General features: G+C 39.3%; 1 protein-coding gene across 1 annotated transcript in view; it reads right to left on the bottom strand.

The window, feature by feature from the left end:
- The window catches only part of GABRG3 (gamma-aminobutyric acid type A receptor subunit gamma3), a 329,965-nt gene that overhangs the window by 143,991 nt on the left and 163,100 nt on the right, over nucleotides 1-22,874 (bottom strand). The window contains exons 4-5 of the mRNA XM_054211091.1: nucleotides 6,784-7,004; nucleotides 4,420-4,502 (exon numbers count right to left, since the gene is read on the bottom strand). Of these exons, the coding sequence (XP_054067066.1) occupies nucleotides 4,420-4,502; nucleotides 6,784-7,004 (304 nt within the window). The remainder of the gene's footprint in view (nucleotides 1-4,419; nucleotides 4,503-6,783; nucleotides 7,005-22,874) is intronic.

Genomic DNA, 22,874 nt, shown 5'->3' with positions numbered 1-22,874 from the left:
CAGCAATCCTCCAGCAATGGGCAACTTGGGACACTATAGTTTCTCACTTAGGAAAAGATCTGTAATTGGCTACAAAAATGCCATTAGTTCTATTGCCTAAATCTAAGGTGCTTTTTAAAATGAACAACAGTTTCTGCAGTTTGATCAGAACAGCAGCAAGAAAAAATAAAGCAATGAAAACCCATTAATCAGTTCAGTGCTATTATTTTTATTCTCACATCTTGCACTGCAGATCAATATTACTGCATCTGGTAGAGCCCGAAGCATGGCCTTACAGATTGTTTCAAACCTCAGGTATGTAGCTAGCACAGATTCCCACCATAAAGCTCCTTGTACATAATTAATAAGTTAGTTGACCAGACGCTCTAAACAGGGTGTAATGGGTTTATCAGCTTCATTTTGGTATAGCTGTCATATGCTCTTGCCTGAAGGAGTGTCATGAATTTAAGTTAATCTTGAGCACATGGATGGGGAGAGGAGGTGAAGGTTTGTGCTGGGCTGAAAAATGAACACCTTGAACAATTAACTGTTGTGCAGGTGTGGGTGCAAACATGCTCACGATATTCTGCAGTGTGCCTATTCCTCCCAAATTAAGAAAGCCCAGAACATTCAACAGTCCCACCAGTGACTGACAAAAGACGCAAACCACGCAGGCCAGCTGGAAACCAGCCACATGGGAACTGTAATGGAAAAGAGTTCTTTCCAGTAGCTTAGCCATACAGCCACTGGAGGCTGTAAGGAACCAGGAGCTGCTAAAGAAATAGACAGGGGTGCTCTTCACAGTCATCTCCTTAGTTTTTCTTTTGCCTCACATTTCATCCAAAATAGTCTCACTGTCTCAGAATAAAAAAAAAAATAGTAGCCATTAGTACAGTGATCTTATTGTGCTTAATAGCTACTTATGCATTTTTCTTACAATTATTTGTCAAAACACTTTTGAATCCTTATAAAATTTTATACCCACAGAATCCTGTGGTAGGAGTTCCACAATTAATTGTGCTTAACTTCTCATTTCCAGCCTGCATGTTGCTGCCTGTGTCTTATTTGTTTATTCTTGTTGCTGACATCATCCTTCAGACAGAATATCTCTTCTTCCTCACTGATGTTTATGTGAATTCTAACTACCTCAATAAACTATGTTTTATGGCAAAATCCTGAAATTAAGTTATTTCCACTATGCTCAAATCAGTGCTGAATAGAGATAACCAAGACAGTATAATAAGCTACTTAAGTACCAAAAGTAGCACAGCAGCCTCCCTTGGCTCAGGAGGATGAATTAACGCAAATGAAGAACCACACTGACAGAATACTTTTATGCAGTAGTATAAAGTACTTTAAAACCATCTGAAGAAAATATGATCATATAGAGCAAAATCTATCAAAGATTGCCATACCAAGATCAAGTCACGGCACTGATTCTTTCTTCACATTCACAGGAAAATACACATTCATACCATGCATTGGCATTGATGCCAATGTTGCAGCAGCTCTGTATTAAAGACCAATCAGGCACACGGAGTGGGAAAGAGCTGTCGCGTTGCATAGCAGCCCTGCATTATGCCATTGGGCTCAACTTGTCACGGGAGCAGTGCGATAAGTGCACATCTATGTAAGGACTGCAACAACGGACACACACCTACCGCAAGCCCTAATTTGCCATATGATTCATCTCATCACGTCACCTGAAGCACATGCAAAACTTGCACAGAGAGTAAAGAGTTTTCAAATTATTTCAATACTTTCTAATTCTTATAAAAGAGACTAGAGAGCTCCAGGAACCGTTCTTGAACAAGACTTTCCACAAGAAGGGGCAGGTAGGTTTTGGTAACCACTGTTAGCGCACCCAGACTCTCTCTTGTTTATAAGCGGCTGTTTTTTCCTTATTCACCCTGGCAACCAGACCAAGTAGAGCTCAGTATTCCCACCTAAGGAATATCAGCTGTCCTCAGAGCAAAAACGGGGTTAAGGTGGTAATTAGTTGGCACTAGAGGAAAATAGTCTAGAAATGATTTGAGATAAGTTTCATATTTCTGAAATATCAAGGGAAATTTATATAAGAAGTAAGGAATTTCAAATATTAACCTTGTTCGTGTGTGTGTAGAAATGTAGGGAATATTCTCCAAAACTTGTGCTTTTTTTGTGCTTGCCTACAGTGGAAACTGCGATACTTTGCCTGTGTGCCAGGGAGCAAATGAAAGGGATGCAGCGGGAAGCAGAGCTGTGCTGTCAATTCTACAACTATTTTTATTTTATTCAAAGATACACATCTTGGAATTCGTAATCAGCTTGTCCCCCAGAAACTTGTCATAACAGGCAGTAATAAATCATTCAGGCATTCACTCAGTCATTCACTTCCTAAGTCCCACTGAGTGTCAGGTATCTTGAGATTGCTATGAATGTACACAGCACTGAAAATACAACCAAGTTATGAAACGAGCAAATCACACAGTAGATGTCCTACTATTATGATAATAGCAGTGCTAAAAGTGTTGAAAGAAAAGAACGCAATTCAGTGTCAACCTAAAGAAATAAACTCTTGTTATCAACTTGACCAAAAAGGATGACAAAACTATAAAACATTAGTTTAATATTCCTCCATAAGTTTTTCCATCTGGCAAGAAACTATAAAGAATGCACATAGAAACTGTGACACATTCAGCTTCTGCTTGATGCTATGTAATCTCCATCTCCATAGACGGCAGTACATGTACGATGGTAATACATGCATGTTTTCAAGGGCAGAAGGGCTCCAAGGTAATAGATCTAAATTAGGAGGAATCTCTGCAAATCAAGATGTATTCAAAACTCTGCCATGGAGCAGAGCCTTCTGAAGTTCATTCATAGTGATATCCTCTCTCTTTAAATAAAAAAACACAGACCATTCAGCATTACTTGCATTCAGCAACTGTCTAGCTATTAGGGGATGACAGGTTGGAAGCAACCTCCCCATCTATTAGAGTTCACCTTCTTTGGATATTACTAGCGCAGGACCTATCAAATTTATGTGGTAGGTTTAATTAGTATCTCTGGACTGGGATTTAATTTTTAAGATCACACACTCCTTTCCCTGTAGCGCAACAAATCATCAGTAGATTGTCACAAGGTAAGAGTAGCTTCATGCAGTAACTAAAGATAGCTGAGGTATGTACAGTTCAGTGACAAGCGTTCATTAGCAGGGAAGCTCAGTCACGAGCTATCTGCCTCCTGTTCAGTTGACTACAGATATATTCCACACATCTGAATTAAATACACTACTGTGTATTTTTGCCCAGGCTCACTTATATACATAGATCATAAAAAATGGCAACGTAGTGATAATGTTTTGGGGGAAATGGATATGTTTACACTGACAGATATTTTTAAAACATTTTCCTGGGGAAAGAAGAATACACCCTGGATCAGCTGAAATTCAAATCTGGTTTCTGATTGAGGATCACTGTTTGTACACTATTCATAAATGGAAATGAATACTCTACTATCACAACAGCATGTCTATTACAAAGACATTAAATAGTGTTATTCTTTTGTCACTTCTTAAGAGATGATGGAGAAAATGCTATTTTCTAAAAAGAAAGACAAAACAATACATTTCCCATTCGCTTGTGGAGAACACAGACCCTGAGTCTTGGAGTTTATCAAAAGAAAACTCTTTAGTGAAGGCCCTTTTAAACATGTTCGTAGAACACTTGCATTGAGTGACTTTGGATTACAAAACTGTGCAGGTGTACCCAAGAGCAGACAGCTCTTAAGCTTTTTCAAATAAATCAGCATGAAGATAACTTTTCCTCACAGTAATATTGGACCTCAAGACTAACTCACCTGACATTTGTTTTCCATCCACTTCACTGATGTATTTGTTTTGCCTATTAGGTAGGTTTTAAATATACCAACAACACTACATAAATACAGCATTGGGACTCCTGGAAAAGCTGAGCGATAACAGGAAAATGAGATTTATAGTAGTTACACCATCTACTTTTATTATGGAACAGAGATGCATTACCATACTACTTGCTATAAACTCAGATGTTCAGAGATTGCTGGGCTTGTCCCCAAGCTGTGCACCTCCACAAGAAAACTGCAATTTCTATTCTTATTTGCATGTCACAGGATTTTATAGATTAGCATAGCACAGACTGGCATGAATATCTGCTCCTGCTGAAAGTGTGACTATAGTATCGACTAAAAAGGTGGGTTCTGGCAAAAAAACCAACCCAGAGTGAATCTACAGAAAACTTCATGGCATAAGTCCATCGACCAGGAATGCTAGAGAGGAAAACAAAACCCAACCCCTCTGAATATTTAAGCAAACCTAAACTTCCTATACCTGTTGTGGAATGGTTGAACAATCTGACAGAAATAACAAATGCCTCTGCATACTAGTCATATACAACAATAAGGCCTCAAAGCAGTACTTACAGCTAGAGAATATCAGAGGACACGAGTGTTCATCCATTGGGAAATTGTGCAGCTGTAGCTGGCACTCCGCATTGATGGTAAGCCTGCGAAGAAACCAAGCATCTTTTACTACACAGCAGCACAATGAACAGTCAGAGGAGGAGGCAGGGATACCTTAGGTATCATGCAAGAGCGCTTTGACATCCATAAGTAAGGCCTGAAAGGAAAGGACTATATTTGGAGATTTCTCATTGGCTATTTAGGCCTGATCCAAAACAATATTAATTATCTAAACCACAAATAATTTCAGACGAGATCCCCAAAACATATGTTTTTCTCTAGGCAATTCTTCACTGAAGGACATGGGAGGGAAAAAAATATTCTTTACAAAAATAACACAAGATATGGCTGATGTGGTGGTATGTAGTTACACAAGAATCTTATAAGGAACATTCTCTGCATTTACTTATAGCGTAAATTTAAAATTCTTTCAATCATGTTGGACTATCTCTCATAAACGTAATAATTCTCTGTATGCCATTCTCAGTTGTGCAGCTGTAACAAACATCAGCGGAAATGTCTTCAGCCCCACTTGAAAGCTTGTTTTACATGATAACTCTAACACAAAGCACACTACGAATGGAGCTGATTTTAAAATGACTATTAAAAACGGATAATCTTCAGTCTGATAGCTTACAAAGTAAATCTATTTACCCAGGTAGATTGCATTAAATGCTAGCTTCTTATCCAGTCTTTTTCAGGAAACACACGCTACGTTAATTGCATGCCTGAATTTATGCAGCAAGTGTGGGGCATGGGATTTTTGTGTTGGCTTCTTTTTTTTTTTATTCTTTTGTATTTTAAATTAATTGAAAAGCTAACAAACTAGATTGGGAAAGGTTTGTCTCAAATTTAGTAGGGCGCAGAGAAAAACCTGTCTTGGAGAAGGTCACCTGTGAGGAACTTAACTGCATTTTTGCACTGGCACTAGAAGAGGATTTGCAGTGTTACAGTAGGAGTACATTCGTATCCAAAAGCAAGCAGGGAGGAGGATGGAAAGGCATGGAGCATAATTGAAGCTCGTACACTTTCTCCTGAATGCAGAATACACATCAACACCTGACCGTATCAGGACATACAGTAGTTACGGCTTCCCTGACATACCAATTCTGTGTGCTCACTTAAGTCAGATAAATTGTTTTTGAATTACACAGTGTTATCAATGAACAATGATCATTCTAACAGGTCCTCCTATGTAAAAAGGAGGCTGACCTGAGTGGGCGAAAAGGACTCAAAACATCTTTCACAAACTAAAAATGCTCATTCAAACAATCCACTGGGTCAAGTATTACCCCTTTTTTTAGCCATCTTAGGCAAATTTTGCAGTCCATTCAACAAATAGTTTCTTTAGTGAAGTCTAACTACTATTAGGCAGATACTTAACTTGCCCTGAAATACTGAAACATTACGTAATAGAAAAAAAACATTAAAAAAAAAAAAAAACAACAACCCAACCAAGAGGGTATCGGAGTTGACATCCTAATCACCAAAGTCTTTAGCTAAAGGCTACTGAAAAAAGCAAGAGCGCTGTCACAGTGGAGCAAGCGGAAGAAGGGAAGGGCACTAAAAATGTCAGTAGCATTTCCAGCTGTTTAATTCCCTTCTTATTGTTTGCCAAAGACTTGCTATTGGAGCCCAACTGCAATTGCAAGTACGATCAGGATGTGCTGAACGCAATCACAGAAGAAAATGTAGCGTGAAAGGGATGTTTCTGAACACGTTTGCCATGTGGAATATGGCTTATGGCAAAGCTCCCTTCTGAGCAATTCATCTCTTCCATAAGTAAACACATATTTTGATTTCCACAGGCTTTTTATATGCAAGTATATACGGTATTTCTAATACTATACAGTTGATGGTATCATCAAGATTAGAAAAACTCTAAAAGCCTTTCCTCCAGCAATTCACCCTTCTGATGAGATGTGACAGACTATCTTTCAGCATGAATTATTTGCAGAATCAAGTATTGGCATTAGCATGAATGTAGAAATACTTTATCCAGCCCTGCAACTAACTCTGATCAGAAAGGTTTCTGACAGGTTTTATGGGACTACATGCTCCTGATTTTATCACAAGCTCTAAAAAGCCCAACTCCTACAATTTAGACAGGCCTATTTCCAGTTCTCAAGGCTTCTTTTTTAGAACAACAAGACTTTGTTTTTTTGAACACTGCAGTACTTACGCCTGAATATTTCAGTATTTGTCAAGCACAGCCAGGTAAGCATCAGGAAGAAAACAGCAGAGGAGAACAAAGATACCACTGAAAATTACTACTAGTATGCCAGAGGCAGGAGAAGCTTTCAGCCCCACAGGCCAAGTGCTCACCTGAGGGTGTACAAGATCTTGCCGTCGTTCCATATACGGAGGAGCTGGTTGGGGGTGGTGATCCAGTGAGCCTCCGCCGTCTTTGAGTTACGAAATATCGTGTCCGGGATCCAGATCAAGCCAACCATGTTGCTGTTCAGAGTCAGTATCTTCATGGTGCTGTTGAAGCGAAGACGGCTATCTGTCCACGTCTGGGCAAAAAATATATCAATTTGATATTCCTGCAATGAAAGCATGATACACAAATTGAAATCAGTTCCACACTTTCCACTACTGTTTGGTCTTTGATAAGGTCTAACCAGCTGTAGTGCAGCAGGATATGTTCAGGTCAATGGAGAATGTTTCCTTTTTTAACTGCCTGAGGAAATCTTTTTTTTCCTTTTTTTTTCTTTTCTTTTTCTTTTCTTCTAGCTACTTTAGAAAGCAAGTGAAACATCTCACTTGCCTTGGTCCTGTGCCATAACAATTTCTGCACTGGCATGTTCTTTTCCACTTTTCCACTCTGAACAGTCACAGCTACAAGATACAATTTGCAGAGACTTCTTTGTCGCAGGGCAGACTGATAGAAGAGGTGTGAAAGACGAACAGGAGCAACACACACGTAAGGTGGAGAATGGTAAATTCCCCTGATTATGGCGATGCCTTTTGAGGGCAGGGAGGGTTGTAAATTCAATAAATTGATTGCTCTGTTTGTTACCAATTGTTCAGCCACTTGTTTTCAGGTCACGCTACAGCAGAATTGAAAAAGCATGCTCGTGCTTCTTCACAGACACTTCATGTACCCCAAATGCTAAGAGCTGAGCAATCACTAGCTTATTGCCCTGAATAGGCTAATATCGTAATTTACACAAATCTCATCCTTTCTTTCACTCCATGTTTACTGCTGTATTTCCGTAGATAAGCAGTCATAGTCGGTATAACAGCAGAAATACGGACAAACAGCCAAAATTATATAGGTGAACATACAAACACGCTGATTTATGCATTTAATACCCCATGGAAGAAACTGTGCAAAATCCAGTATTTGAATTGTGAATTCCAGCCACCGGAGTCTGGGAAATGTCACGTTTGCATTTGCATACGTTCCTCTCCCTCTTTCCAGACTGCTTTACATATGAACCCTGTGGAAATCTCTATCTGACCATGTCATGAAAGACCCTCTCAGCATGGCAGGGCTGGCCACATCCATGACAGGGACAGTGTTTGCTGATGTGACACAAAGTGTATGCTCTACAGGGGCTGGAGATGATCCAGAGGAAACCATCTCCTTCAGTCCCCTGGTAGATGCTCTTGGTATATCTGAAAAAGAAGAATTAATGCTGTGTGGAAAATCTGGTATGTCTTTGCCTTTGACCACTTCGAACTTGCTTTTATTGCATTTTTGTTTCTCTATTTCTAAATTTTTAAAGGGAAGGTGTAAAAAGAAATGCTATTATACAATCGGTATGATATATTTTTTTATTTATACATAGTTAGAAGAGCTTGTATGCTGAACTGAAGACAGCGTTTTTGCTAAGAGCCACCTGGTTCTCCTGCGCTATTACATTTTTGGCAGGTCATCCTTTCAAAGCTGATGTTATAACACCGGGAAACCTAATTCACTGACGCGGCAGATGTAGTCCAAAACACACTCTGGGCCTCTCATCTCTAGATGGCAAATGATCAATAGGGCCATAAGTGGTACTAGCATGTATCCAAATACCAGGTAATAGATCACCTGAGGAATTAAAGCCTAGCCATCAAAGGTATTATGGACCATTTTTCTTCATAGCCTATCTCACTACCATTTTTCATTGCATTATTAGCTTTATGTTTTCAGGGAAGCTGACAGATTTGAATCTGAAGAAACTTTTCTTTCATCTTGATGAGCACAAACTTGCACATCTCCGCACACTTGAAGGATCCAATGCAATGTACACAGCATACACTTATTGCTACCTAGCTCTAAATATTCACCCTCACTCACCAGGTTTAAGATGGAAGAGTGCTGATCTTGTTTCTTTACACTCAACTCTTTTATCATTTTAGTCCTTGAAAGTCCAGTGACAAGAATTTGGCACATTCAGCTTCTATAGAGAAAAATATGCCAGACATGTCTATAGGTTTCTCCAAATGCTGAGTGAGTAGAGTTGCTTTTTTTAGCTCACATGTGAGAATCAGTATTTATAGAATCAAAGACCATTTGTATGCAGCTGGCTAATGACAGTGCTGTCTTTTTACAGGACAAATTTTTGCATGATATTCATATTTGAGGTTATTTTGTATGAATGCTTTATTTTGACTAAATTTAGGAGCAGCCATAATTCCTTTCTAGTTGATCGTACGTATTTAATTATATTTAGGATTTTAGGATTTAGGATATTTAGGATTTCTACCCCACCAAAGGAAAGAAAGCCCTTGAGCTCCATAATACAGTGTCCTGAGAAAGTACAGCAGCTAGATCTGAGCAAAGTGGGCACCAGAAGCAGCATAGATGTATCGTCGTGGATTTGACCCTGGCAAACTACTCTGGCTGAGAAACAGATTACGTTAGCCGAGAAGCAGGGCCATGCTAACACCACTTTCCAACTCCCATTTTGCATCTCATTTACTTATTACTGCACCTACAACATGCCAGGAATAATCATCATTCAAAATATCTCTGCAATGGGCCACTCTAACTCCATTCACCTTCTTAAAAACATTTCACCTCAAACCAAGTGGTTAACAGATCTTCTTAGTTATTTAGTTCTTTAAAAAATGCATTTTTCTCTTTGTAAACTTAGGTCATAAAAAGCAAAGCAACATTTTTAAAAGTCAATAAAAGGTGTTTGAAATTAGTTGCATTGACTTTTTCAATGCTTTACCCCTATTTTTTAATATTAAAAGTATTTACAATGTTCGGTCAGAATGTACAAACTACAAAATAATTTTTTCCAAAAAAAACGAATGCACATTTGTATTTAATATCTGAATTGCAATTTCATCTTTTTTATTCTCTCCATTAATCCTTTTTAGAAGTGAACGTTAGATTACTACATCCTTTACATTAATCTTTGTAATTGCTTCAGTCTTCAACCAAGCAGATAATGGAGTATGATATGCATGTATTCACTCTACTAGGAAGGGACAGAGGTCACTTTTGAAACTGGTACTCAGTTCTTCACTTCTAATGGACCTAAGCCTATGCACCCTTCAGGAAAATTACCTTTATCGTCGCTGACATCAGATACTCAGTTCCCAGTGAAGTCAACAGTTTCTGTGTACTGCTTTATGTACACTGCTTCTATATACAAAGCTGGTACAGTGATCTCCAACACACAGAACCCAACAAGAAACTGCCCAAAGAAAGGTTTCTATGTTGGTCTCATATACAGGTCAATATAATACACTAATCTAGGAAAGGAATGCTTTTTATTTGCTACCCACATTAAGATGAATGCCTATGTTCAAAGACCTTTATGAAATGTAATGGTCACACTTAGTTCAGGCATGACATCAGGTTTCAGCAAAATGATGCCTCAGATGAAGTATCTACAACTCTAATACTGTTCTTTATGTTCTGTTCTATCACTGCACCAGAAATCATAGAATCATAGAATCATAGAATGGTTCGGGTTGGAAGGGACCTTAAGGATCATTTAGTTCCAACCCCCCTGCCCTGGGCAGGGACACCTCCCACCAGACCAGACTGCTCAAAGCCCCATCCAGCCTGGCTTTGAACACTTCCAGGGATGGGGCATCCACAATTTCCCTGTGCAACCTGTTCCAGTGCCTCACCACCCTCACAGTAAAGAATTTCTTCCTAATAGCCAATCTAAATCTACCCTCTTTCAGTTTAAAACCATTAACCCTCGTCCTATCATTACTCTCCCTGATATCCTTCTGATTCTTTCTTTTCCTGGTTGTTTCTTTTTTTGTCAGAAACCATTGATTACTATAATGAACACAGGAAGAAATAAAAACCGGCAAAATATTTAATAAGGTTTATCCCCAGAGGCAGAAAGGTGAAACTATGTTCTCCATGAAGTGATGCCAAGGTTATGTACAGTAAGATAATTTCTTTCCCCCCATGACGACTCGCTTATGACCAAAGAATTTATCACCAGTTCTTTTTTGCAACTTACATTTAATGAATGTGTTAAATTTTTTGTCATGCAAAAAGTCAGTTTGTTTTAATTGCAAGACTTAGTAAGAAGCATTCAGTACAGTCTGAAAACAGTAAGTAACATTCTGTCACTGAAAACCTCTCTATGACCTCCAAGAAGTTTATCTTTGAAAATGGCATTTTAAAATTGGCACTTGACAATGCTTACTTGACTTCCAAAGCAACTTCTAAAGCAAAGAAAACAGATTGTGGTCTTCTTACCTGTGCAGCATGCAAGTAATTGTCTCATGAATATTTCTTCCCATTCGAATTTTATAACTTCTCCTTTAAATTTGAAATTTTGCTGAGAAAAATGACTGGATGAGATGAGGAAAATTGACTGATTTTTTTTTCTGAACTAAATGATGATTTAATTAGATGTTATTTTTCTGTTTTCTGGTTATGAATGGAGAAAAAAGCTAGAGATGATTTTTCTTTCTTACTTTATATTGATTTCTGGACAGGGGGACAAAACGCAGATTTAACAACAGTATTAGCTGCAAATAACTGTACATAGCCAAGGTTCCAACTACTTGATTTTAGCATATTTTTTACATTTTCAAATATTCTTAATGTGGTTTCATTAGTGCCTTGGAAATAATCAAGCCAGCAGTGCGTTATTTGCCCTTCAACTGTGTAGGAATGATTAATGACTGGGAACACCTTGAAAGTGCCATGGTTTGAGGCCTCTGTAGTCACAGAGAAAAATATATGCTTTTCAACCAAGTCTTTCTTTGTTTTCTCAGTCAAAAGAGGAGCTAACGTGTTGTTGGTGATACATGAAGCTTTTCTCCTACCGTGATGTATCATTTTAGCTGTGGGTTAATCCTGGAAAATACGATTTAATTGGCTGTCACAGTTGGGTGATCTATTTGAATGACTATGGATAATAGTATGGTATGCCTTTGTTGCTTCTGCTGCAGCCTTCTCATTTTCTGCATTTTCACAATTCCTCACAACAACAGTAACAACAACAACAACAATGTCAAGAGTCTTGTCCTTGGAAAAAAAGCAAATTTCTTCTATGATACTTTCTGGGTTCTTACTATTGCCTACCAAAAAATACATCACCTCCACTCCATTTTCCTATACTGTAGTTGCCTTTGGGCAACTATTGCTATCTTTTCTGATCAATTCATAATTATTTCTCTAACTCTTCCCAAATGTTCGGTTTTGTTTTGTCTTGGTGTGGGTTTTTTTTTTTTTTTCATTGTAGAGCCTATTTCTTGATTGTTGACAGAGTGTGACCGTCTTTGATTAAGTTTGTATGAGGGTGGTACTTGATCCACTGAAAATACTGAAACAATTAGAGTTTGGTTGAGATTATGATCATTCTGTGCCCTCCGCACCCCTTGTATATCATGCCAACACACCACAAACACTGCTCCCGTAAGCTTGAAACTAGTCTAATAAACTGTGCAAGGCTTAAAATCTCCTTCAGTTACCAAAAGGCTTGACTTCACCAAAGTGTGCAATTCTATTTCTAATTCTTACACTGTTCTGGAAGTAAGTATTAAACTTCCCTTTTATGTTTTAGTCCAAACCATTCAATATGAAGTATGACTAAATAAATAAATAATGGTAGAACCCTTTACATGCAAACAGAGTCATAGAAATGTTAAGCGTTACAGTTTAAGACTGGGACATGGGACAGGGCTGTTCAGGGAAACAGCAGAGAAACGGGAGCAAACCCTCTGAAGAGTGGGAGCCTCCTTTCTGCTCCCAGCCAGAGACCACATGGGAACACACAGAGCAATGTTCTTTCTTTGTGCCCTTGCTATGCTCAGATTAAAAGTACGAAGAGAAGGCTTTGACATACTGTGTTTTAAAGGAAATGTCCCAACCATTAGAGCAACACCTGTGATGTCTGTTTATTTAGTTTGCAACTTGGTGCACTTGAAGAACATTAGGTGAGGGTCATCTTTTCAGAGTTTGAAGTTCATTTTCAATAAAAGAATATTTTTTCCTGCCCAGCTCACCACTGGAAGGAAAGTTTAATCAACAGCTGACTTGCAAAGATTACCCTGCAAAGGGCCATCATGACTGATTCAGCCACCCCTTTAGTTGTGTGACAAATAAGTGAAAGAAGAAATGCTCCCTGAAATAGGGGATGAGTGGCTCCCTCTTCCTGAACCGGAACAGTCACACACCTGATATCAAAACATGAAGAGTAATTCTGGGGAACACAGCCCACCTTTAGCTTCCCTGAGTCATCATATCTTACCCTGGATAAGTGGGCTAAAAGGAAGAGAGGACTGCCCTGTGTTTAGGTGGAACATCTTCTCAACAGGCTTTTGATCATTTGAAGAGGTACAAGCTGTGCCCATGGCTAGTTTTGATCTTGATGGAAATAAATACTCCCACAGCAATTGCTGCATGATGTGTGCTGTTTGTTCCCCAGATTGCACGCTGTATAGATTATAAAAAGCCAGGAACTATGGTGACTCCAGGAGAGCCCTGGAAGGCTTAAAATGTTACCTTAGCATCACTCCTTGACATATACTGCTTGTTTTTGCAATCTGTGTGCAACTTGCATTCTAGTTTCAGAAATTGGTAAAAATCTCTCAGGTATCCTGTGGGAATCTGAAAATAGTGGAATGGTCTACCGTTTTCCAGTGAAGCCATTTTGAATCCTACACTCTCTTGTTTTGTGGAATTAATGCAGAAAGAAATAAATGAAGTCTTCTGGAGAAAACCTGGTAAAATAAACAGCATATTTCATATGCAGTGTATCTTCAAAACCCTTGTGGTATCATCAAGACCAACTTAAGCCTTCTCTGTGGACAATAATTCTCATATGCATGTTCTGAAAAGTTCTCCTTGCTTTCAGCATGGCTTGGGATGAGTGGAGTAGCGCCATTGGGGCTGCCTGTCACTTTCTCTGAAGTATCTCTGACAGGGTGGACCTTTATTTCAGAGGCTGCTCAGGAGCCAAATGGGGGGCATTTACTTCACACTATGTACAACACCAGGTTTTGGGGGCCTAAGGGATGGCATATCATGGCTCACCTTCCCATTCTCCACCAGCCTCCTTTGCTTCCACTGTCCGTGCTCCTGCCTCCCCCTCCAGCTCCTACCTTTATTCCTCATAGTCTCTGAGAGGTGGAAGAGCTCAGGAAACACCTCCCCACTTTTGACCTTTTTTTCTTTTCTTAATCTGAGTTTATTTTTTCCAGCAGCATTGAGGCTGTACCTTCAAAAGGTCCCCAAAAAAATATACAAACTAAACCACGGAATGATTAGGTTTGTAGTGGTAGTAAAATATATACCTTTGAAAACTTTCCAAACTGTTTTATGCCTATAAATACTTTGAATAACTTGGTCTTTTGTGAGAATTAGCTTTGATAATTTCATAAAGTTACAAGCACGATGGTTACATGGAGAAAATACACTGAAAGAAGCAAAGTCAACATTGAGATTGTCACGACAGGATAATGGCTATTCAGGTTAAGTAACACTTGCAAAATATTTCATCAAGCAGTCAAAATTGTCTTCATAGCTGAACATTTTGAGTCAAAAAAAAAAAAAAAGCTCTTCTCATCACTGCCTCAGCAGGAGTCTCGGAGTAGGAGGATGGAAATGGAAGCTTGCCTTCTTCACTGTAGCGTTGCCCTCTGGCTGCTTTAGGACATTATTTCACCGATTTCTGGCTATTATAAAGACTGAAAGACACTTAACCTCACACTAAAAATAATGCATGCAATTATCACGTAGCATTCCTTTCCCTGAGAAAACACTTATCTGTCCCTCTGAACCTATTTTGGCTCCTTGGAGGCTACCTCCAGTCCTGCTGTATTCCAAATAACTTCTTACATTCAGCGAAAGGAAGGGCTGGAGATGTTTTTCTTGGCCCATGTCCAGAGATCCCTTTGTGCCTCCTCCTCGCTCTGCACTGATGGATTATCTCTTCCGGTTCGATCAACCATTCCACAATCAGAAACACAGCATGAAATTAGAAAGAAATGCAGCTCATTTTAGAAAACCAGCTGTAGGTCTATTCTCTTCCCATGCCTTTTCGTGGAAGACTCCTCATTCTTCCTGAATATCACTGCTTCCCATTTCTTTTGTGACTCTTCTGTTGGCTTCTATTTCTCTTAAAGCATTCCCAAAGACATCCCGATTGCTATGATCGCACAACAACCGCTCTTCCACAGCCTCTTCTCTTGCTGTGTCAAGAGGGCGAGGGTTCATGTCCTGTCGCAGACAGGGCCTGATGAGAAGCTGTCTTTGACATGCCATAAATATATGCTCTTAAACTGGGCCACCTTAGAAAAAGGGATGTCCAAAGCATGCAAGAAAGTCAGAGGGGAAGTAGAGGAGGGTGATACATTGCGGTGGGCAGACTTTTGGGCAACGTAACTCAAAATGCTAATCAGAATAGTCACTCCTAAGGAGATTACTGCTGGAAGAAACAATGTTGTTGGGATTGACAGAGAAAGTACAGTGCCCACTCTGACCTGTAATTTAAGGCTTTACTAAGACAGCAGTCAGGTTGGGTTTTACTTGAGAGCGGGGAGGCGGGGGGGTGGGGGGCAGAGAGAGGGAGAGAGAGAGAGATTCCAAATGCATAATTCAATGTGGTAAGAAACCAAGGTTGTAAACTTGTGAATTCAGTAAGACAAACACACAAGGACAAGCTTAGCTCCTGGGGAAATAGTAAAGAAATAAAAATGAATAATCACTGAACAGAAGAAACAAAGAAAGAGAAAATTAAAAGTCTGTGAACGTATGTTAATTGCTGTACTACTTAATATAATAAAGTACACTATTAAGGTCTCCTAAGAATACTTGATATCTGAAAGAAATATAAAGCAAATTATAAAGATATTCAGTAGTATTCACATTTTAAAAGAAAAGATGTATCAACTTCATAAGCATAGTTCTTGAGGCATTAACTTATTCAAAACAGAAGCTAAACTTCCCTGTTCACAAAAATAAATGCACTCTCGGAGGCGGCACACAATAAGACTTTATGCACATAATCTTTGTATTAAAGAGTTTGTTTTAATGATGGAGAGAGGGCCTTTTGGTCAAAGAAGTGTAAGAACATTTGAAACATCTTTTATGCCATTGGCAAGCTAGAAAAGCAGAGGTTACCATGATGTTTTTATGCGTACTGTCACTCTTAGCACAAGAACAGCTGCAAAGTAATGGGAAACAGGGTGGTGGTGAAAAAACAGACACCCACCACAGGCTGAAGGATCAGGTCTCATGCAGAAACATGAGAAGAAAGATAGTAAGGAGCACGTTGTAAGAAAGCAGGTGACAAAATCAGATGGGTAAAGCCCTGTTCCAACTGCTCCCTCCCCGTGTCGTTTTTAGGGTATCTCCTGAGGTTATGTTGTATCTTAAGAATCCACATACCACTCTACTACAGTATCCAAGTGTCCCAGAAAGTTGCTCCCTTGTCCTTATAGAACTCTGGTTAGGAAAATAAAAGCATTATAACCTTCTTTTTCTTTCTCAGAAGCTAAAATACTGAGGGCATCGTCTTCTTCTCCAGGGTTGTGCAGGAAAGCTACAGCTCACCAGGGATTTAAACACCATGCTTTCAAACCCTCTCCCAGTCAAAACCATCCTGCCACCCATCAGTTTTCAAGGGTCAAAATAAATAAATATGTACGATTGGGCATTTGTTGTGCTTTTCTTCAAAAGAAGCACTAACTCCCCACAGCTGAATAAAGGGAGACTACAAACATAGCTCGAGCACTGCACGCCCAGTCATCCACCTTGCTTCACTGGCAGCTGACTTCCTCACCCTGTTCCTTCCAAGGTAAATCTGCCACACAGGCAGCGAAAATTAAGAAATGTAGACATACACCAGTTGGTGACACTCAGTCTTGGGGACAAGTATTGGTCCCTGGACATCTGTGATTTAGCAGAATAGACATACCCAGGTCACAAAGACTAAATTCATTACAACACAAATAGGATCCAAAAGGAAAGTCTGAAGTGCTGGATGACAGAAATCAAGTAAATAAATGAAGCAGCAGTGAGCGAAGGAGTTATATCCTGTATCCATAGGATATATCCTATATCCACAGGATGTGAATAGGTGTTACTGTCATTAAACAAAATGATGCACAAAAAAGCCAGCTGTGCACAAAGTACTAGGAAAAGCTCATTTGTAAAATCCCTCATTTGCATTTGAGGGAAATGCAAATGTTTAACCAATCTAAAAATGAGAACAAGACTGTTTTGCCACATAGGCATGGAGAGACACTCCGTAATGAGAGTCTCAGCTGTGCTCAAGTCCTTCTTGCTTTTGGTCCCCGGAGGAGCCAGGGCAGCCCTGCACCCCTCTGCACCGCTGGCTCAGGCAAAACCAGACCCCTCCCTGCTTCTGCATCACTGGCAATGTGCTTGGAGGGGAGGATGAAACTCCATATTCAAAATATATAGCCCCTACGGCTGTGCTGGCTGCCTTCAGCAGGCTGAGCCTACCCTTCCCACATTTCCAAGCTGAGGACACTCTGGCTCACAGCTTACCTCTTCAGAGGAAAACACAGCAGGCAAATGTCTTCAGGCTTCATTTAGGCTTTATAACACAAGCACAGAGACATTTCAAAAAGGTAGGTATCTGGAGGCTTATCCTTGCCTCAGTTTCTTCACGCCATGGGCATTTTTTTTTATTTTTAATTTTGATCTGGTTTTGTGGGTGGCTCTAAGGTAATCCCTGGGCTCCACTCATCCAGGTCATACTTCCTACCAACCTTCTTGTGTTAGGTTGACAATCAAAATAGCTCTGTATCCCTTTAAGACCCTACTTCTCAAGCCAAACTTGATCAAATTCCATCTCCTCCCTAGAGGTCAGTCCATTCTTTTTTGATATGAGACTCATATTAAATCACCTATTGACATTGGTAATTCTTCATTGTTCCTAGTCTGGGGGAAAAGTGACACCAGATTAAATAGCAGATGGCTGATTGCCATTCACTAGGCCATTCAACGATAGCAATTTCAGGAGTCCAGGCAGTTCCTATCAGTTTTATACGAGCACATTCCTCTTACACTCACAAACTTCATCACTCACCAGTTGAGAAAATTCAAAAAGAGCCTATCAGAAATTTTCAATAGCTTATATCATTAGGGAAAAAAAAAAAAAAGGAAAAGAAAGAACCTAAACAAAAAGTTGTAAGATCCATCTTGCAAAGCTCATTAGGGAAAATGAAATATAGTCATGTAGTGTTGCGTAAGATAAACTCACTCCCTAACACAGTTTAACCTCGCTCCCTAACTCAGCATCTGTTCTAACAGTGCAGGATTAATAACTGATACTGGAGTATAATCTTTATACTATATTAGAAAGAATAACTCTGCTACTACTTGTGAACCGGTCATACTGTCATCAGTCAGAAGAGATTAAAACGGATGTAGCTTGTGTGGGAAAAATACTTCTTCTCCAGTGCAGTTTCAGTTTCTAAGTAGACATGAAATAGGCAATATATGTAGCTGATAACACAGGCATTTCTGGTACATTGTGCCTAAATCCCCCAACAGCGGGCAGGTAATTAGAAGCAAGGAGAGCTGCGTTTCCAACCTGAGCGAGGAAGGCGCTCCATCTGTTGCCACGGTAACACTCCCACCTCTGCTCCCCCACTGCTGGTCCCCTCCCCGTTGCTGTGGTAACCACTTGACATCAGTCCCCCTTCTCCCACCCCTGCATCCCCCTGCCCCGCTCGGACACCCACCCACCCACCCACCCTTTGGCCACGGGCTCAGGGCACGCACTGCCATCGGCACTATGCAGCTGGAAATTTAATGCAGGGAGATGTAGGGAAAGCACCGGTTTCTCTGAGACAGAAGAGGCTGTGGAGGTGCTGCTTCTTTTGTTTGGATGCCTTTATGCAGGGATATGCTACAGAGGAAAGTCATGGGGCCAATATAATGCTTGTACGTTGCTTTTTGTGGTACATGGACTCAGGCTGATCCTTTGCCCAGCAGTGAATGTCACCAGTAATTAACTCTGGAGCAGTCTTTTTACCACTATTTTTTAATTTGTATTACTTAAGGAGAGAAGAGAAACAATAATATTGACTCAGGCACATTTCCCTAACTCAATGTATTTTTGCTTATTCAGTCTGTATTTCTTTCATTTCTGAATATTGTTCTTAACTGGTAGAGGTTTTATTCTTATTTCAATTTTGTTTTTCTTTTTCCCTGTTTTAGTAAAAGGAAGATGAAAATAAATGTTTCGTTCAGGATCTTACAGTATTTCTTTCTGAATCCTGCTAAAAGTTCTCCAGCTTTGAATATTTTCCACTGCAAAGAATATAAACTTTGTAAGATTTCCAGCACAAATATTCTGAACTTTTCTTAACTACTTTAAACTTTCCTAGATTATTAAAACTCCCTTTCACCAGTGGAATGGGACAAATCTTTCATGGTCTATCCCACTGCTGAACTGTAAGTAGCAGACAACTGGAAGTCCAGCAAGAAGACATGTGGAAGTCCAAGGGCTAACAATGGTTTCTGTTTTTACCTGATACCAACACACAGTTGTGTTGTTTTCTTCACTTGAGCGTCTCCAAACTTGGTGCCGTTGTAGCAGGAGAGAAAGGCTCAGCTCCAATTTGACAGCAACTTATGCCAATACAGGAAAAAAAAAATCTCTATTCTATGGCAATTTTCTATTTCACTGTTATTCTCTAAAACATATTTCATAACGCCCAGCTGTGAAGTTTTGCTTTAAAAGTGCTTCATGAAACAATTCATAATATACATTTCAATTGCCCGTGAAAGGGAAAAGTTATTATAGCAATTTCAATACCAAAAACTAGTCCATTGTGAACAACATGAAAGAAGTGGACATGCTTTTTGCTAATGTAACCCTGTGTGAATCCTTACTTTTTAATTTCCTAGCGTATCAGCAAGAATGGAAACAAAGGACCCAAAGTACAAATTGTTCTAAGTAGATTCTTCTCATTCTTAACATGTGGAATGAAAGCCATGAGAAAGATGGTTGAAAATAATAATTCTGGATGAAATAATTCCATGAAAAATGAACTAAAGAATGCAAGAATTCTTGAGAGCAGCTATTGAACAATTGAATTTTTAATTATGCATTTTTAAGAAAGCCACCATCAGTCCTAATTAATAAATATATACACATAAGTCAGCTGTCATTAGAGTGAACAAAGCTTGAGGAGCAATCCGGATGCAGTTTATCTCTTTCTCTAAACCCATAAAGAAGAACACTCATCAGAGTTGTAAAATGGCCACCTGTTGCAACTTCGCTCATTTGAATTTAGTGACCTTCATAATAAAAGCGGCATTACTAGTCTGGGAGAAATGAGTGATCAAATATTAAACCAAAGATTTTTCTCATCTGAACCTTCATTTGAGGTTCTTTTCGTCTTGTTCTTATTACAATGCACCGATTTAGGAGTGCTTCAGAGGTGAATGGGACTGAGCAATCACAACAGCAGACATGGGAACTGTTTTACCTGATTTTATGCTCTTTGATAACAAGCCAACACTAATTACTCTGCAAGTAAGAAAAAAAATTGAAGTTCTACAAATTAAAAAAAAAAAAAGGCTCCCAGGGGACAAACTCTGGACAGTTGCCAGTTGTATACTGGTGAATGCATCTAAAGTTAAAGAAAACTGATCATGACTGTGTCTTAAAGAATGAAGACTAAATGTACAACTGATGGCTATTTCCATAGTATGAGAATCTCTATCTGGATGAGGGTCAGCAAAGACAGGTGGACATTCCTCAAAGTATTTATGTACCCAAACATACCCAGAAGAGTTTTAACAGTTGTAAGAAGCTTAAATTCAGGACAACAACGCAGGAGAGCTCTGACCAAACTTGCTGAGGTGCTTCAGACATCTTAAAAGACATCTTAAAAGACATCTTAAAAAGCTTAAATGCTTCAGACATTGGTGCAAACTCAGCAGAGTCCTTGTTAGCCGAGGTGACAGGTGAGTCACCTCAGGAGATAGCCTGAGGTGATAGCTGAAGTGACAGGTGAGAGCAGAAGGGGTTTGAACCCTGAGCTCCCACATCCCAGAACAGAATGTTATTGGATACAGGGTGAGGGAGAAGAATGTTCTGGACTGCAGCACATTTCACCCCTTCTGTTGAAGATGTGTCATTGTGTCACCAGAAAAATAAGCTTCACAGAGCCAGGAAACAAGAAAGTCGCTTTGACTGCAATCTACTGCTACTTGCAAAGTTAGCTGAAGAGTGGGAGATGAGCAAGAGTTTACGTGCTTCATGTTACACAATTACTGGATAAAAAAAAAAAATAACATGCTAAAGCTATGTCCTTCAATCTTAGCTCTCCAACCCTGTCTAAGAAAACACTTTCTGTCCCTGACTTCCAGTTTCACAGAGTTATTTAGGGTTATGCAAAAGTCGGTGCTTGAAAGCATGCCCTCTTCCATCAAATGTACTCTTTGTTAATTTAGATACCCCGTAACCCAGAATAGTGCCCATTTTAAATACTGAAATGGGAATGAATCTCATAACTTTCCCAATGTTTGGGTGGGCTGGGAGGCAGTCAAGCATGTGGATTACGTTCCCAGAGACAGGTGATGAACGCATAAGTCTGGGATGAACGCCACAGCTCTTCATACCTCTCATTTCAATTTGACAGGCATTGCAATAGATCAGGAAATGTAGCAGAAAAAGGGACCATTTACACCACACCTTGAAAATTTCCATAGTATTTCAGAAATCAATTATTTCTCATAACAAAGACTGACATAAAAAAAAGCCATTCAGGCCAGTCGAGTAAAACTTGATATTTGATATAGTTCAGTCATATTTTTACAGAGAAGACTAAGGAAATTATAAATAAGGGCACAAAGCTGATGTGACATTAAAATATTTGTGTGGGTGAGAATTCTGAAGCAGATCAAAAGCTAATGTAATCAAATGGCAAATGGCCTAAACTGATCAAGATGAATAGCAAGCGAATGGAAGTAAATGATCAAAGTGTAACACCTGCTGCTACTGACAACCTCTATGTTAGAAGTATATTAATAAACTGAAGCATCATCTCCATTCCTATCAGGAACCCAAATATTAAATCTATTAATCACAAGGAAGCGCCCACTCCTGCCAGAAATATTTTCACATATGCACCCAAGTGACTTGTACTCCACACATTAATGGACGAGGAAGGCTTATAATGAACATTAGGAACCACATGGACAACTCAGCATAAGGCTGGTCTAAATTATACACCCAGACTTATAATGCTAAAAGCCCCAAATCTGAAAGCTAAACAAGATTCAGTTTAGATACATATATAAGGAAATATATTTCTATTACGTGATTAAGAGTTTCTACATGAAAATCATTTTAGTATATTGCAGGTGAGGTTCTTAATGTCACTAGACATTATAGGATCTGACTTGTCCCATTACAGAAATCTGTTTTCCATACACATACCAGAAGCAGTATCAATGTCAAGTAAATGACTCAGATTGACTTCCTAATTATTGTTTATATTTCTGTCAAAAAAGTACAGCCTTTTCTGAGTATGAAGTTATAATAGCAACATCACCTTATTTAAAGTTATAAAAAAAGTTCTTGCAAACCCTTGAGAGAAGTTTTTATGACTCGGCTCAAGAACACAAAAGTTGCAAGAAGGGCAGCTTTTTTTTAGAAAACATGCCTTTATTTTGCTAAAAATCTGCCCAAACTGTGACCAAAAGAAAACAAACCACCCAACCAAACAACAAACCCAAATCACAGTATGTATGTTCTTGGTAGACATTTTCGAGATCCTTGCAGCTAAATTTCCTAAAGAATCTGTGCAAAATAGACAATTTTCTCTGCTGTCAGTAAACAGGACTTTCTTTGCAATTGTTGCTCTGAAGCGCTGAGGCCTTAGCTACAGAGCAAAAAGCAAATATCCTGTCTTTTCCGACCTGCACAGTCTTTTATTTCCATGCACTGTGGGTGCAGGACAGTTCTTTCAGATTACGTCTTAGCAGAACCCAGCAAAAC

This window comes from Rissa tridactyla, chromosome 1, assembly GCF_028500815.1.
Source record: "Rissa tridactyla isolate bRisTri1 chromosome 1, bRisTri1.patW.cur.20221130, whole genome shotgun sequence".
Taxonomy (NCBI): domain Eukaryota; kingdom Metazoa; phylum Chordata; class Aves; order Charadriiformes; family Laridae; genus Rissa; species Rissa tridactyla.
Note: the sequence above shows the minus strand (reverse complement) of the source record. Positions and strands in the feature narration are given on the sequence as shown.